Source organism: Schistocerca americana, chromosome 4 (assembly GCF_021461395.2).
Source record: "Schistocerca americana isolate TAMUIC-IGC-003095 chromosome 4, iqSchAmer2.1, whole genome shotgun sequence".
Classification (NCBI taxonomy): Eukaryota; Metazoa; Arthropoda; class Insecta; order Orthoptera; family Acrididae; genus Schistocerca; species Schistocerca americana.
Window position 1 is genome coordinate 277,667,343 of NC_060122.1, and position 19,111 is coordinate 277,686,453.

At 38.6% G+C, this 19,111-nt stretch overlaps 1 protein-coding gene across 1 annotated transcript in view; it reads left to right on the forward strand.

Annotated features, from left to right (window-relative positions):
• Positions 1–19,111, forward strand: part of LOC124613402 (carboxypeptidase B-like) — a 79,152-nt gene that overhangs the window by 41,115 nt on the left and 18,926 nt on the right. The window contains exons 5-6 of the mRNA XM_047142106.1: positions 16,314–16,370; positions 16,455–16,539. Of these exons, the coding sequence (XP_046998062.1) occupies positions 16,314–16,370; positions 16,455–16,539 (142 nt within the window). The remainder of the gene's footprint in view (positions 1–16,313; positions 16,371–16,454; positions 16,540–19,111) is intronic.

The window sequence follows — 19,111 nt, forward strand, 5'->3', positions numbered from 1 at the left end:
CATTATTGGTAAAACAATGGAGAACATACATAATCGAGTTGACATACGACTAATAGCCGATGGTAGGAAGTGTGCCAAGCTTATATCAAAACTAAACAACGTTAGGCGGGTTATGGAGCCCCTCAGGAAAATAGCGGGTAGGTCGGGGAAGAATGCCAGTGTGCACTCGGTGTGCTTGCCGGGGGGTCTCGTCCGTAATGTGGAGGAGGCCCTTCCGGCAGCTATTGAACGCACTGGGTGTGACCGGCTGCAGATAGTAGCACATGTCGGAACGAATGACGCCTGCCGCTTGGGTTCTGAGGCCATCCTTGGTTCCTTCCGGCGGCTGGCTGATTTGGTGAAGACAACCAGCATCGCACGCGGAGTGCAAGCTGAGCTTAATATCTGCAGCATAGTGCCCAGAGTCGATCGCGGTCCTCTGGTTTGGAGCCGTGTGGAGGGTCTAAACCAGAGGCTCAGACGACTCTGCGACTATAATGGTTGCAAATTCATCGACCTCCGTTATTGGGTGGAAAACTGTAGGGCCCCCCTAGACAGGTCAGGCGTGCACTACACACCGGAAGCAGCTACTAGGGTAGCAGAGTACGTGTGGCGTGCACACGGGGGTTTTTTAGGTTAGAGGGACCCCCCCTTGGGCGAAACGATAAAATACCTGACGGCTTACCAGAGAGGACATTATCATCGTTGATAAAGAACGTCCGTCCTCAGAGACCAAAAACAGGAAAAGTTAACGTAATATTGGTAAACTGCAGGAGTATCCAGGGCAAGGTTCCTGAATTAGTATCTCTTATTGAAGGAAATAGTGCGCATATAGTATTAGGAACGGAAAGTTGGTTAAAACCGGAAGTGAACAGTAACGAAATCCTAGACACAGAATGGAATATATACCGCAAGGATAGGATAAACGCCAATGGTGGAGGAGTATTTATAGCAGTAAAGAATTCAATAATATCCAGTGAAGTTATTAGCGAATGCGAATGTGAAATAATCTGGGTTAAGTTAAGTATCAAAGGTGGGTCAGATATGATAGTCGGATGCTTCTATAGACCATCTGCATCAGCAACCGTAGTAGTTGAGCGCCTCAGAGAGAACCTGCAGAACGTCGTGAAGAAGTTTCGTGATCATACTATTGTAATAGGGGGAGACTTCAATCTACCAGGTATAGAATGGGATAGTCACACAATCAAAACTGGAGCCAGGGACAGAGACTCTTGTGACATTATCCTGACTGCCTTGTCCGAGAATTACTTCGAGCAGATAGTTAGAGAACCAACTCGTGAAGCTAACGTTTTAGACCTCATAGCAACAAATAGACCGGAACTTTTCGACTCCGTGAATGTAGAAGAGGGTATCAGTGATCATAAGTCAGTGGTTGCATCAATGACTACAAGTGTAATAAGAAATGCCAAGAAAGGAAGGAAAATATATTTGCTTAACAAGAGTGATAGGGCACAAATCGCAGAATATCTGAGTGACCACCATCAAACGTTCATTTCTGAGGAAGAGTATGTGGAACAAAAATGGAAAAAATTCAGAAACATCGTCCAGTACGCCTTAGATAAGTTCGTACCGACTAAGGTCCAAAGCGAGGGGAAAGATCCACCGTGGTATAACAATCATGTACGAAAGGTACTACGGAAACAAAGAAAGCTTCATCATAGGTTTAAGAGTAGTCGAACCATAGCTGATAAGGAAAAGCTGAACGAAGCGAAAAAGAGCGTAAAGAGAGCAATGAGAGAAGCATTCAACGAATTCGAACATAAAACATTGGCAAACAATCTAAACAAGAACCCTAAAAAGTTTTGGTCATATGTAAAATCGGTAAGCGGATCTAAATCCCCTATTCAGTCACTCGTTGACCACGATGGCACCGAAACAGAGGACGACCGAAGAAAGGCAGAAATACTGAATTCAGTGTTCCGAAACTGTTTCACTGCGGAAAATCGTAACACGGTCCCTGACTTCAGCCGTCGCACGGACGCCAAAATGGAAAATATTGAAATAAACGATATCGGAATTGAAAAACAACTGCTATCACTTAGTAGCGGAAAAGCATCCGGACCAGACGAGATACCCTTAAGATTCTACAGTGATTATGCTAAAGAACTTGCCCCCTTTCTATCAGCAATTTATCGTAGATCGCTGGAAGAACGTAAAGTACCTAGCGACTGGAAGAAAGCGCAGGTCGTTCCCATTTTCAAGAAGGGTCATAAATCAGATGCGAATAATTATAGGCCTATTTCGCTTACGTCAATCTGTTGTAGAATAATGGAACATGTTTTGTGTTCTCGTATTATGACGTTCTTAGATAATACAAATCTCCTTCATCATAACCAACATGGATTCCGCAAACAGAGATCATGTGAAACTCAGCTCGCCCTATTTGCCCAAGAAATTCACAGTGCCGTAGACACTGGCAAGCAGATTGATGCCGTATTCCTGGACTTCAGGAAGGCATTTGATACGGTTCCGCACTTACGTTTAGTGAAAAAAATACGAGCTTACGGAATATCGGACCAGGTTTGTGATTGGATTCAGGATTTCCTAGAAGAAAGAACACAACATGTCATTCTTAACGGTTCAAAATCTGCAGATGTAGAGGTAATTTCGGGAGTACCGCAGGGAAGCGTGATAGGACCTTTATTGTTTACAATATACATAAATGACTTAGTTGACAACATCGGTAGCTCCGTGAGGCTATTTGCAGATGACACGGTTGTCTACAAGAAAGTAGCAACATCAGAAGACTCGTACGTACTCCAGGAGGACCTGCAGAGGATTAATGCATGGTGCGACAGCTGGCAGCTTTCCCTAAACGTAGATAAATGTAATATAATGCGCATACATAGGGGCAGAAATCCATTCCAGTACGATTATGCCATAGGTGGTAAATCATTGGAAGCGGTAACGACCGTAAAATACTTAGGAGTTACTATCCGGAGCGATCTGAAGTGGAATGATCACATAAAACAAATAGTGGGAAAAGCAGGCGCCAGGTTGAGATTCATAGGAAGAATTCTAAGAAAATGTGACTCATCGACGAAAGAAGTAGCTTACAAAACGCTTGTTCGTCCGATTCTTGAGTATTGCTCATCAGTATGGGACCCTTACCAGGTTGGATTAATAGAAGAGATAGACATGATCCAGCGAAAAGCAGCGCGATTCGTCATGGGGACATTTAGTCAGCGCGAGAGCGTTACGGAGATGCTGAACAAGCTCCAGTGGCGGACACTTCAAGAAAGGCGTTACGCAATACGGAGAGGTTTATTATCGAAATTACGAGAGAGCACATTCCGGGAAGAGATGGGCAACATATTACTACCGCCCACATATATCTCGCGTAATGATCACAACGAAAAGATCCGAGAAATTAGAGTAAATACGGAGACTTACAAGCAGTCGTTCTTCCCACGCACAATTCGTGAATGGAACAGAGAAGGGGGGATCAGATAGTGGTACAATAAGTACCCTCCGCCACACACCGTAAGGTGGCTCGCGGAGTATAGATGTAGATGTAGATGTAGATGTATAGATCGAACTATATTAACCGAAGATTTAGTTCTTCTGCACATGAATAAGACCAAAGTGCTCTTTAACAAGCCTATATAAGCTGGGATGAGTATTCTAGAACTGTCTAAAGAGCTTATGTATGACCTCCATTATACCACAATGAAGCCTAAATACAGAGAAAACATAACTATTTGCTGCAAAGGTACAGACAGTCTGATCTACCATATAAAGACACAAGATTTTTACCAGGACATGACAAATATGATGAATCACTTTGATACAAGCGGCTACGCCAAAGATAATCCGTACAACATACCACAAGTTAACAAGAAGGTCTTAGGCAAGATGAAAGACGAGTTAGCAGGAAAGCTTTTGACTGAGTTTGTTGGTCTGCGATCAAAGATGTATGCTATGGAGTACGACGACAAAGAGACTAAGAAGGCTAAAGGTGTTAAGGCAAGCACAGGAAGGAAAAAATCTTGATTTTACAGACTACAAAACATACCTACTACAACAGACCGAAATGAATAGAAGTATGAAACTTATTCGAAGCAAACGACATGAAGTCTACACAGTTGGATTGAACAAGCCAGCACTGAGTCACAAAGATGATAAGTGATTCATACTACTAAATGGAATAAACCCATTGCCTTAGGGACACTATGAAATTGTGAACCAATTAAATCAACAATGAACGTCCATATCTAAATCTTTCCTTTATGTTACTTGCCATTTCTCTCTCTCTCTCTCTCTCTCTCTCTCTCTCTCTCTCTCTCTCTGTGTGTGTATATGTGTGTGTGTGTGTGTGTGTGTGTGTGTGTGTGTGTGTGTGTTTTAGTATTAGCGCTTTTATAGGCGGTGACGCTCAAAAATGACCAAAAATTAAATTAAAAATCATTTTTAAGCTTATGATCAAGGAACTTAAAACGAATGATAAAACTCTGAGGAAACTTAAGGAAGACAACCTCATTGCATTGGTACAGAGTAAACAAAACGCCATTGATAAACCCTTAATGACTATGCCCAATGACAAACTAGTTAAAAGTGATGCTGAAGAAATAAGACATGATGTAACAAAAACACTTAGAAGTAACAACATTAAATGGAAAAAAGTGTCAACATACCCTAACCTTTCAGAAGACTTCATAAGAGAATTTGAAAATGAATTAGATTGGTCTGAAATGTCATACAGTCAAAAGTTCACAAAAGCCTTTATAAGAGAATTCAGTCATAGTCAATTGGCATGGTATTGGCTGTTCACAAAAACTAAGTGAAGATTTCATTAGAGAATTTCAAGATAAAGAATTCAATTGGTTATATTTCATTACTCATCAAAAAGTGTCAGAAGATTTCATTAGAGAGATTGCATATAAATATAAGTCACTGAGCTGTTGGCGAATAATTCTAGTGTGCAGAAAATGTTTTTCAGAACAGTTTTTAAGAGATTTCAGTAGCAAGTATAATAACGAATTGTCGCATGTAGTTTGTCAAAATCAAAAGTTAAGTGAACAATTCATCAGAGACTTTAAAGATCAAGTTGACTGGACAGCTGTTAGCTACAAACAAGAGCTTTAAGATGAATTCATTACAGAGTTTGCAGATAAAGTTAATTGGCATGCTTTAATAAGTAAGAACAAGGTATCGAGTGTTGAAATCGAGCGACTCAATCACAGTATGTATGTAAACGTTGGGAAAAATAGAGAACCTTGTAGTGTATGTTTGTTCGTTAATGGTCATTCTAATGAAGTAGAAAGAGTTTGCAATCATTTTTTCTGTGAATTATGTTTAGAAACCTAGTTACAAAATAACAGTACCTGCCCATTGTGTAGACGCATTTTAAGATATGGGTCTTAGACACAAACACCTGAAGAGAATGAAATTATTGTTAACAGGATGCTTTTGATACTGATGATTAATTTGATTTTGATAATCCAACTGTTTGTGATGATGAATATGATATTCATTAAGAAGAAGCGGTTTCACATTGAACATCACAAAAACAAAAATGAAATTAAAAAATATTTTTACTCTTACAATAAATAGGATCATGGAATCTGTTATCACTAAACTCAATGAAATAGTTAAACCAAATATCCCATTCAAAAGCTTAAATGAACTTCCACTAAACAAAACACTATTAATCAAAAAGACTGAACTACTCAAAACTAAAGTTGGTGCTAAGATCGTTGTTTACATAGACAACTATAAGGTGTTTTTACCTGATCGCTACATCAAAGCGTTTGAAAAAAAGATCCAGAAAAGTAATTAACGATGGTAAAGAACAATTATATCTTGTCTATGGAGGTAAAATCAATTTGAGTGACAGTAGAGGTTTTCACAAGATTGAATTTACAGAAAAATCAAACAAAAACAATCAGAACTAGAAATTAGCGATAGTGAGTAACTGCTTTTTTAGTTTTAAATTTGTATATGCTTTTATGATATTAACCATTAAAGCTCAAGCTTAACTGTGTTTATGTAAAACCTAACCTTTCACAACTGTCTTTCAAGCGCAGCCTCAAGTTGTTTTTGTAATAAGATGTTTTTGTGTTTAAAACTTTCCATTTCTATTTCCATTTTTAGTTTGCCTATTGTTATGTTTTTCAGTTTAAGTTGTGATTCAAGCTGGTCTCGTTCGTTTACTAATTTTTGAAGGTCGAAGCCATACTTGTCGTTTAATTCTTCATAATGTTCTATTATCCTTTTGAGTTGTTTCTCATTAAGCACAATCAGCTCTTTGAAGTTTCAATAATCAATCTTTGCACCTAATGTGTTAAAGTGTTTAGAGATGGAACTTTCTGCATTTGTTACATACAGCAGATCGATATAAGAAAAACATTTAAGAGTTAATACTACATTATAATGTAGTCTTTTGTTCTTTCTTCTAAGTCTTTCGTTTTACCATATTTACACACAATGCAGTTATCAGCAATAACATCATTAATTCAAAACTCCTTGTGAAGGTCTTTAATGGTACCTAACGAAAACAAATAAACACAAGAAATAGAATTAGTTGCTGTCTTTAAAACAGCTATAATATGCGCTGGGGTAGCTTCTTTTGATCTTAGTTGTTTGTTCTCTCATTATAGTTGTTTAATTCTATTTTCTAGTTGGTATTGACCCGTCTTTCTTACTGATGGTAAAATTTTCTCGTAAACCCAATCTTGTTAATTTTCTGCTTCTGTCATGTTAGACTTCATAAGTAAAGAATACAGACCATGTTCATTGATAAAGATAGAGTGAGGTTGAATATTTAAATGGGATAACGATTCGTTACCACTTTGCGTCTGTCTATTTAAAGGGGGTAACGAATCACTACCCCTTAATTGTGTATATGTTTTTAGGTATTTAGATTTGATGTGATCTTTAATTGCTTTGTTTGTGTTTGTATACTCGAAAATCTCTGCCACATCTTTGTCTTTAAACCATATCTTAACATCATGGTCTTCATTAACTTTTGTTTGTTCATTTAAAGGGGGAGCAAATCGATTCTCCCTTAGTTCGAATGTTTTTTGATATTTAAGTTTGACATGACATCTAATTGCTTCACGCGTAGTAGATCTTTACATCATCATCGTTTTCTTCAATAATAAAACTCACAGTTTTGTTTTTAAAAGTAAGTAAGTTATTCTGTAAATCAATCAAACTATCTGTTTACTACGTAATGAATTAAAAACTTTGTTTGTGCTTTTATGGAACAAGAAGTCAGAAGCAGAAAAGTTTCAAGATTCCGTTACGTTTACTTTTTTTCGTGTTACATCTATGTTACGTTTACCTTATGTTTACGTTTTTTCACGTTGCGTTTACGTTACGTTTACGTTGTGATTAGGTTTTCTCGCATTACATTTACGTTGTATTTACGTTTTATTTTGTAGAATAAATGGTTGGTAAAATGAAGAAACCTTATGATGTAAATAAAGCACTAGAAGCAATTAAAATGAGAGAATATTTAAGGGATAGTTTTAGAGGATTTACAAACAAAAGAGTTGATGAATATGACAAATACAAAAAACAGGAACAACCTGTGATTGATGCAATTGGTAACCTTGGTGAACGACTTGAAAGCAAACTGGATGAAGCTCTTGAGAAAGTAAAGTAAAGACCTTATTCCATTTCAATTTAATACAAGTGAAGATTTGGGAATCAATAGAACGCTAAACGAATCGGAAGTAGATAATGTGCTTCGTGATTATGATGAAGAAACTAAGAAAAGAGAAAAGAAATACATAGCAAGTCAAATGGCTTATGATTATCAACATGATGAACCGGAAGGACAAACAACTCCAAAACCAAAACAAAACCAACTTTTATAGGAACACGTTTACTGAGATACCTGAACAACTGTATAGACGAAATTTTCGGTTTAAAATCAATTGGCGCTGAAAAATATATTGGCGATGAACCTGTAAAATTTAACACATTAACTGTTGAACGAAGACATTACGATTATTTAACTGTACAAAGAAAAGAATATCAAGCCACTGACGGTTTAATGATTCTTCTTACTCAAAAGTATATTACTTTGGATGATCTTGATGGTAAATTTGATCAAGAGGAATTACAAAATTACGCAGAAATCTTACTTGAATCAAACGCAATTTTTTGTAATGGGAAGCTTAGATCGAGTAGAGGGGCAAAATACAAATCAATAATTGAGCACATTCTAGGAAAACACTGTAGAAATGATAGCAGCTCAGAATCAAGATTTGAAACTAGTACTCCAAGACCAAAGAGAGGTAAAGGTTTTGTTAAAGAATATAATGAGCTACCAATCGAATACATTTGGATGAACGATGTTAGGGACTTAATTGATTGTCTGGCTGTTATTGATGGTGAAGAGAGAAAGCAGGAAACGATAATTTTCGAAATGCGAAAGTTGCAATAATGAAAATGTTGACGTGAAAGTTTAACGATTTTGTGATTAATAGCCCTAAAGGTACATCATACGTTATAAAATTCTTAAACATGTTACCACTATCATTCTGGGAAAATAAGAAATATGGCAAAGGAATAGTTAATTGGGCTTTGAATAATCTTAAAATGCCTGAGCTTCACATTCCTGGTTATAACTACTGTGGTCCGTTTACAAAGCTGGAAGAACGATTAAACAGAGGAGATGAAGGAATTAATAGGTTAGATGAAGCTTGTAAAGAACACGGTATAGCTTATGATGAGAATAAAGATTTAAGTAAGAGACATGAGGCAGATAAAGTCCTACAAGATAAAGCGTTGGCTAATGTTATTGGTAAAGATTCTGATTGGGATGAAAAGTTAGCATCGGCTGGTTTCGCAAGTGTCATGTACACGAAAAGGAAAATGGGCTGGGGTTTGTAAATAATTGTTTGTTAAGCTTAGTTTACGATGTTTTTATGAGCGAATCCATAAAAGCCGGTTTTAATTAGAGGCACTACAACGTTCTGCTGCGTAATCGGTAAGAGGAAACGATAGCTGTCAAGGTTGGCGTGCTTTTTGCGCTGTGCGTGATGCACCCAGCTAGTGACCTTGTTAGCCTCGCTATCTCTCACAGCTGCACGGCGCTGATTCACACACTGCGATACGTACCAGCTTTGAGCTTCCGTCAACAGATGGCTCTGATCTTTGTTCCGTTTGAGGCAATAAGAAAACATTTTTCACTTTAAACACAAATTAATTATTTTTAAAGCGGTTATCAGTATTCATACTAACATTTGCACAGAGCTTACATATCGTCTCTTCAAATGAAATACAGTAATGTGAAGGAAATGATATATTTATGTCCAGAATATGCTGATGAGCGTAGCGCTTTTTGAATATACTTGATCACTAGAATACCAACTGTATATACAAACTGCAAAGGACTACTTGTCCTCCCGGTTGCCCCAGGCGGGAAGTTGAGCTGGCCACTCAAGCTATGGGGATCATCGTTGGTCAAGACGCTGCTGTCTGGAGCTCTGCCCCCTCAATTGAAGATGACGGGTGACGGAAGCGGAAGGGCAGCTACCATCAAGTCGCTGGAAGAAGAATTTGGACTATGAGAAAACTTCGAAAAAAAAAAGAGAAGTTGGAATAATTCCCTCCGGGGTTTCATTCAATGGTGCCGAAGGTTTTTGCCGTTCTTGAGAATGATTTTCAGATCTGATTTATTTTAATTTCATTATTGCACTGCGAACTTGTTCATTTCGTTTTAACCCCGTCGTTTTGGCGGGTTTGAATTGTTTACAGTCGTTCTTTTTAAAGGCTGCTCTCTGTTTAGAAAGACAACCGTGTTTCAAAGCGTATGGTTTATCTGCTTCTTTCATATTAGCTTCATAACTAAAGAATACAAGCCGGGTTCATTGATAAAAATAGCATGAGGTTGATTATTGGAAGGGAGTCTATAGTATAGACACCTTGAACTAGAAGGGAGTCTACAGTATAGACTCTTTAATGCTTCAAATGTTTTCCGATTTTTTTGCCTTTTGTTGTTTGTTTATTTGAAGAGAGTAGCGAATTGCTACCCTTTGTTGTATGTTTATTTGAAGAGAGTAGCGAATTGCTACCCTTTATTGTTTGTTTATTTGAAGAGAGGAACGATTCGTTCTCCTTTATTTGTGTATATGTTTTTTGGTATTTAGATTTAACGTGATCTCTAATCTGTACATAACCGTCTTAAACAACAATAATGAAGTGCACATTTTTCGATTTTGTTGGTGCGGTTTCATTCATTCATTAGTTTTAAATTAGAGAATATAAGCCAACTCGTTCGTAAAAATTGTTCTTCTTTCGTTAAAATTAAACTTGTCGTTTTTGGCTGGATAGACCTGTCGTTTTGACTGCGTAGACCAGGTGTTTCACCAGGTCTCACTTGTTCGTGTGTTTTATTATTTTCTATGTCTACATGTTTCCTAATTGCTTCATCTGTATCTGTTTATTAAAGTATATCAGTCATATCTTTACCATGGAGTGTGCAAGTGTCTGTTCTATTTGGTTTCAGGCCATTGTGACTTATCACATGATTGGGGGTTCATAGTAATGGGTGGCTGCTTTTTTTTTTTTTTTTTTTTTTTTGGTGGTGATCATTTGGCTGTATTTTTATTCTTAAATCTATGGGTACATTATTTACTTACGATCTGATTTCGATTTTCTGATTTAGATTTGTTATGTGCTTATATAGGACTGAACTCTTCTATATTATCTTTCATGCGGTTAAGTGCGCTGATGAGGTCGCGTAATTGTTCTTGCCCATGTTACTTTAATTAATTAGTGCTGACTAAATGATTTTGGCTAAAAATTGTGATCAAAGGCAGGTGACGCAGAACCGACAAATCATATCTACTCACTGAATTTACAAAGCCTGCAGTTAAGACGAAAATAATGAAGCAGTTCACTACACCCTGTCAGTCTAAAAAGTTTTGATGCTGGATTAATAAAAATAGAAAAAAGGTTAAGTTTGTGATTTTGGCGCTTCAGGGTTTCTAGATAGTCTCCACTCACTTGAGTACAACGCACTGAACGTTCATACAACCATGTGAAATGTTACATAACACGTTCTTTGGGATGTTGTTCAACTCGCTTGTCACATTGGGTCGAACACTGTTGTCAAAGAATTGACTTTTCATGTGAGTTTCTGCGTTTTGTCCTTTTGTGGTAGGCTCACGTTGATATCACCAAAGAGTTGTCCGCATTTGCCATTTCAGTCAAGTCGTGGAAGGCGTACATATCATTGCCTGTCGGTTGGGGAAGTTAAGCTAGGCTGTTCCCTTGGTGCTCTTCAAGAGTAGTAGCCTTTGTGTCGGCACCAGGTTTCAACCTCCCCCATCTCTTATCACCTTTAGTGCGAACACGACGTTACCTTCTGCACACATACACCACAGTTACCTACACTTAACGGAAACACTTCAACATACAGCTCTCACACTTCGCGAAGGAAAGGTATCTGCGGCCGCGAAGGATAGGAAGAAACCGTTCCAATTTTGGGGCTGAATCTGCACTTCCGTGTTTCCTATCCATTCATGCCATACGAATTTACTTTTATTTTATTGTTTTCGTCTGGGTGTCGAGGTTTGTAGGGCAAAGTTTGAACACACTTTTCTCCTCTTCAAAACATTCTGGAAAATGTCTTGGACATTCGATTTAGAGATGATGTCTGGGAGACTAGGTGTGAAGGACAGAGTCTGGACGCACTTTTATCTTCTTCATAACATTTTGGACAATGTCTTGAACACTTGACTTGCAAATCTTCAGTTCGTTGCTCCATCGCGATTTGTGATGCAAGAAAGCTGACAAATTATAGTGGCACATCCACTACGTAACATTGTCTGCTCACAAGTCTGTTGTTTACAGTTGTTAGTTCAAGCTGTCGCCGTAGTTACTCCGCTGATGACGCGTACATGGCAGAGCAAAACCAGCTCCGCAACTTTTTGACGTACGGTGTATACAACACCTCCTGAAAGCACATCACAATGTTCAACATATTATGATCATGTAACTTATGCTTATGGTACCCTTACTTTCAACTTGTTATGTTGCACCTTTCTGTAAAAGACTTAACTCTGAAGCGAATGATGGTAATATCATTTGAATAGTTTGCTTCTAATGAACTATGAGTTATGTATAAGTCTCAAGAAGATTAAAACCGTGTTTTGGGCTGATTCTCAAATTTCGCTCTCAGTATCTCAAAATTTTGTTCAATCGATTATGCAGACACCACTCGTAAAGCTTTTTCCATGAAAGGCAAAGCTCTGTGATTGATCCTGGTTTAACGAATATATGAGGTGTATTCGAAAAGTTAGCATCTTTCGGTCAAGACAAAAAATTCATTCATTAGAAAAAGATTTTATTTGAGATTTCAGTTAGCTACAAATCTTTTTAAAGTATCCGCGCATCACTTATCGTAAGGTTTCAATATCTTCTTCAATCCCACGGCACAGAAGGCGCTCGTCATTTCAAAACCATTGTTTAACGTGCAACAAGATCTAATATTTGCTGGGTGCGAGGTCGGGGCTATAGCGCGGGCGTACGAAAAGTTTCTAACAAAAATCCTGAACTGTCGTTAGTATGGCCAGTAGTCTAGTATCACACGTCGTATTTGGACAGCCAGCCGCTGTGGCCGAGCGGTTCTAGGCGCTTCAGTCTGGAACCGTGCGACTGCTACAGTCGCAGGTTCGAATTCTGCCTCGGGCGTGGATGTGTGTGATGTCCTTATGTTAGTTAGGTTTAAGTAGCTCTAAGTTCTAGGGCACTGATAGCCTCAAATGTTATGTCTCATAGTGCTCAGAGCCATTTGAACCATTTTCGTATTTGGATATGTTCTTATACACACAAACATCGAATTGTAGCACACATTTTCAAAGTCAGTATTGGATATTTATCTGACCTTTCTTCATTTAAATACATCGCCTGACTAAGAAAGTGAACCATCCAGAAGGGAAGGAGGAATTTTACTGCTTGAGAGGAAATGTAATGATATTTCGGTGTTTCTCTATTGTGGGAGCTTTAGGATATGTTATGTCACAGTATGACATTATGTAGAGAACTGGAAAACAGTATGCTCCTTGTTATTTCATTTTGGTATATACTATCGTGCCCTGAGAGGCAGTTAGAAAGACACGCGCAAAGAGCGACAGGGAGACTTACCTCGTTCGAAGAGATCGATGAGGAACGGTTTGTGGACCGGGCTGAAAGTAGACTACTGAGTGGTGTAGAGCACGGAACTCGGTAGGATTCGCTCGGGAACTGGATGTAAATCATGTACTGGTAGGAAGGAATACACTCCGTGGAAGTGCCTCCTGTGACATTCCCTATGTATAAGGGACTATTTGCAAGTATGCAGAAATGCTTGTATTAGATTGTACTACTATTGTCTTCAAAGTACAAGTTCTACTATGGCGGAGGCTAGTGAATCTTTCTAAGTACTGCCTGTTCCAAATAATTCAAGTCCAGCCCTTGACCCCGAGCGACGCGGAGGTGGTGTCCCAAACAACTGTCGATCTGCTCTCCCCTCCAGTCGGTGGTTGGCCTATTTATAAGGAGCCGTTGCACACTGCACCAACCTTCTGGAGTGTCCCATGATGACTGTGTCGATTGCGATCGTCATGCGGCAACCGCATGACGTCCGCCGTACTTTCCCGTCGTATTTTTGTCGACGCTGGTGCCTGTACCGTTGAAGGGTCAAGTTGCTTAGCTCACCAGTTGCCTCGTAACGCTCCAATATCGCTTCTTGTTAGCTGATCAGACACTGGATAGCGGCACCTATCTCGTCACACAAATATTTCACTTCCTCTCTCCAAGAAACGATTTCCCAACTTTCTTACTAACTTAAACTGAATACTTTACTATTGAATATTTTACCCATCCCGACAATAAGCTTATTTCAGCTTTACTGCCTTCATCAGTACATGCACTGACGTTGTAGATAGACATATGTCAACTCTGAGTAAACCATTATTGCTGTCTGTAGTTGTTGGTTTTAATAATATTATTCTCAGCAACGTTTTAAAGCTGTTCAATAATGTGCTGTAGCATGTGTACTACAATCCGTTTTTTACTATCTGACAGCTATAGAATTCAAAGTTGACACTAGCTGTTCTCTCAAAGACTGAATAAATTTAACATACTGTGCACAAATATGCGAAGAAATCCACTACTGTTCTGTTACACTATTGGCGAGAGATCACTGATAAACGCGAGGAACTGCCAAATGGAAATCTGTAGTGTGTGCATGAAGTACCTAGAGAAGAACCAATGGCCACACGTAAGGAATAGAAAATTGAAAGTAAAGCATAAACCACAACCATATCTTTGTAAATAGTTAGATACTTTAAATGTGCCGCCAGGAAACACTACAGATCTCCTAACAGAACAAGCATAATTAAATAATTTTCTTTGTGTTACAGACCACTGGTGCATAGGACAAATAGACAAATTTTTCTTATTCACATGATAAACATAATAATTATCAACTAGTTACCAAAGCAAATAATTCGAGCTCTTTCCTGATCAATCACTGATAGGCAATGTAGTAATGGAGAAATAATCAAATGTGAGTATTTATTAATAAAAGGTATCATCTTCTGAACAGAAGTGACAAATATTAATCTCACTGCAAAAAGTTGGCATCATTATGTAAAATATGTTTAATTGTAAAACATATAAAAAGCAATACTATCTGTGTCAGATTAATTTTTTAAACTTATTTATTTTACAAAATTTATTTGAAAAGAATGGTAGCAGTTATAATGTGATCTTCGTTTACTTTTTGACTCCACATGTGTTTACCACAAACATAAACATCACTGAATGTGATGAAAAAGCCGCTTATAACTGTCCACGCAAAAGAACGCCTGGTAAATAGAATACTGCCTTTTGAAGTGTTTGATCTTATGCTTTATCAATGGTCATTGCCAAAGCTACTTCTGTGGTGAATTGTTGTCTTATCATAAGGAAAGGCATGGCTGGATCATGAGGTGTGAGGTTAATGTGGAGTATGAGCACAGTTTATCGGAGTCAATTAGTTTGACAGTCATGAGGTACTTGCATATGTGAGTTACCACTAATCTTACAACATTAGTAAATGTCAGATTAGCGTTAAGAATTCAATTTAACAAAATAGCAGTACTTTTCTTTCAAAGCAGACGATAAGGTGATAAATCGGACGAACTGAAAGAGTTCAAAAATTCTGTGTGGTACAAATGAACATTATTTATTTCTTCGAGTAGGATGGAATCAGAACTGAGGTAAGCCATTGTCGCTCCAGGTAACGAGTTGGAAACGACATATACATTATATGTTGTACAATCATAATCTTTTGACGTAGAATTCCATTGGATCCAATTTCGAAACATTTTGTTCATTGATTTCTGTAGAATTGAATACAGTGGTAAAAAACTATCGTGACTACAGTAAAAGTATTTCGCAATTTTGATACGGATCAATGGTATTGAGGTTAGGAGACGTGTAACACAATGTTGCAGACCATATAAAGTAATGAAGAATTAAGTTATAAAAATAAATATGTAGATTAATGGTACAGAGATCAGGATACGTGTAACGTGACGTTGCAAACGCTGTAAATGAATGAAGAAATAGAAAATAATATTTAAGGTATAAAGGTAAGCGGTGCTTACCTGTGTTGGTGAACGCTGATTTCACTTTAAGTGAGCAGTACGCATTGCTTGCTTAAAGAAAGTAAACAACTCCATTCACTGTTGTGCATAAAAGTAAAATTGGATTGTCAATAGATGGCACCTTCTACATTGGCTTTATAAAATAAACCTTCTAATAAAATTTGTTAACGAAAACAATAACATCAAACTGTGTAGTTTTCGTTATTAGTGGTGAAAAAGACCTTGAAAATGATGTCGCAGTCATTAATTCTGTTATCTTACGCTCCATTTGTGTTTTTTTTTTTTTTTCAGTTCACTCTTCTAAACTTCGTAAGAAGAAAAAATACTGTAGTTTCACGTATTCTGCACTCAGCACAGTGTATTCATTTATTCATTTGGTTTCTGTGTAGGTTGTATTGTCAACTTTGTGAGAGTAACTTTTTTTTAAAATTTAGTAGTCGTGTGTATGTGAGAGAGAGTATAAGTTACAGAAGATATATTAGGTATTGTTAGTGACTGCCGTCGTTATATGTGGGACGAGACCGCATGCTAATAACTGGCTTTAGATTCACACGATGTTCATTTTCAGGCTCCTCAGACGAAACTAAATGTTGTGTATAGAAAAATGTCATGCATTTGATTGTATCTTGCATACTACTTTTGTTTTAAAGTAGTTTACGAGTCTTAATACACTCTGTGTTTTCAGTGGAGATAAATAATGAATGTGTAATTTCTTTGCAGTACATGCTTTACCCCTGGGGCTACACTAGCGAATTGCCTGACGACTGGGAAACTCTGGTAAGCTGAACTGAACATTCCCTTCAAGTAATAACTGCTTTAATGTATTGTAAGTTGAGATGATAAATTCCTTTCCTTGTATAGGACGCCTTGGGACAAGAAGCAATTGAAGCCCAGCAGGCAGTGGGAGGGCCTAACTACACCATTGGCAGCATCTACAACGTCATGTGTGAGTTGTCCTGCTGCTCTCATTTTTAAAGGGCATTGTTTTGGGGAAACTGGAGCTACTTGCGAGACAGTATTATTCCTTGTATCGTTTCTCTCGGTATTTCGCTACTACTTTCAGGTTGAAACTCCGTGCACGACTAGCTCGTGTGAAGTCGTGTACTACACGGACCTGGCATATTATCTTAGCAAAACGCAGTGAATGTCTTGTAAGTCTTTTAAGTTACATTTTTTAGCCTCAGCTCACATTGCAGATTTCGACTTATTGCCAAGACACTATCAGATTATATGAACAGGTGACATCGGAACTGTGCCTCTTAGTTTTAGGTGCTTTGTCCCGTGTACAAGATGATACCACGACAATGTTACGAACCATCATGGGTGATGGAGAAGGATAAATGTATAAATTTCAAAGTGAAACTGGTCTGGAAACGAATGAGTTGAATGTAAGCGTAGGCTTCCGCGGCCGTTGTCTTCTTCAATAAAATTCTTCAGGGTATCAGACCGCATCGTCATAATTTAAAATGCGCCAACGTTTCGGCCAGCGTTGCAGCTAGCCTTCATCAGGGCCTTACGTTAACTGCTGAACGAACACACTTGATTCCTTAAATAGCTGCATGAGGAAACCGTGTCGTTACTTGATTGGCTGTAATAGGAGGAGGAGGAGGGGTGAAAGGTATGCTTTATTGGTGTTTCCTTTATTATCTGTCATTGGCTGAAATAGCTGTTTTCTATTGGTCTTTATATTAATCCACCCCATTCGAGGAGACGGACGAATAGCGAACAGGTGATGGCTGTGACGTCACACTGTTTCCATGCTGTCCAGAAGCCGGCTGCGGCGTGCCATTGCTTTGTGTGCTCGCGACCACTACTGCGGCTCTCCGCGTGTCTGCATGGGCCGCCACGGCTCTGCCGCCGCTCCGTAGCCCTGCTATTGCAGGCAGCCAAGACCTCGGAAGCTTATACCCGTCCTCTCTATTCATGTTGGTGGGTCTTTTGGCTATTTCTATTGCCTCTATAATCTTTCTTTTGAAGTGAGAGGCGAGTGCGGGAAACCGATATTTTTTCAAGAAGCCCGCGTCCTGGCGAAACAGCCGCAGCCGGCTTCTGGACAGCATGGAAGCAGTGTGACGTCACAGCCATCACCTGTTCGCTATTCGTCCGTCTCCTCCAATGGGATGGATTAATATAAAGACCAATAGAAAACAGCTATTTCAGCCAATGACAGATAATAAAGGAAACACCAATAAAGCATACCTTTCACCCCCCCTCCTCCTCCTATTACAGCCAATCAAGTAACGACACGGTTTTCTCATGCAGCTATTTAAGGAACCAAGTGTGTTCGTTTAGCAGTTAACGTAAGGCCCTGATGAAGGCTAGCTGCAACGCTGGCCGAAACGTTGGCGCATTTTAAATTATGACGATGCGGTCTGATACCCTGAAGAATTTTATTGAAGAATGAGTTGAATGTTATAAGAGGAAATCGTTCGCATATCTCTGACTGTGGATTGCATTTGCCGGTACTGTTGTTACTAGTATTGTAGGGTGGCAACTTTCACAGGTGGCTCCAAGGGACCAAAACAAGAAACAAGTGGCCAGTAAACATGATCTCTAAAATGCATACCTTTTGAGCTATGAGCACTTGTTCATCTTCGCTACTATAAAACATCTCATCTATTGAAATACTTCCAAAAAATGTTTATTTACGACATAGGGCTACCTTACAAGTATCAAAACAAATAAAATATATTCGTCACAATGGACAAACTTTTGGTTATAAGGATCAGCAGACTGAAAACCAATCCGTAGGTTTTGATAAATTTACTAGAATTCAACAAAGATTTCTGCAACACTTCTGGTACTAAAGAGTAAAAGATGGCTAAGATTTAAAAGCGGTAAGCACGTCTATGAAGCAGATAGTTAAACAGTAAATGCCATATAATTTTCAAAAGTAAGAAAGAGCGCTATTCTGTGATGCTGACGCAGCAGTTTGTTCAAAATTTATCAAGTCATATGAGTAAAACCATTAATGTACAAAATTTGAAAATAACATGAAATTAGACACGTCTGTGAAGCAGACAGAGCAGAATGTTGTTAAAAATATTTTAGAGAAAAATAAGTTATTGAAACGCCCCTCATCGTCAGTTTCCGTAGCGTCTGGTGAAGCTCAGAAGCAGCCGTGTCCACAGTATTGCTCCGTAGACTCCCTCCCACACCTTTGTCGGCGGGCCTGTATAATTTTAGGTCCTGTTACACCTACGCTATAAAGCCACATTAGGGTCCTCAGTCTCGCTTAGACCCAATAGACAGGGGTAAAACGCTCTCTTCCTCTATACCACTATTCAATCCTCTGAATCCATCTGACTACCTTCAAAAGCACACAAGTCCGACCACTAGACTGGACAACGAGCACTGAAATCCGTCACCACACCGTCACCAGTTGGGTTCTCCCGTCTCTTCTGCAAACAATTGGTTAGTACGTACACGAGAACATCCACACTTCTAATTTTTATTGAAGAAAATCTCAATTTATTCTTCTTCTGATAACCCCCGCTTTGTTCGATACATTATGCCTG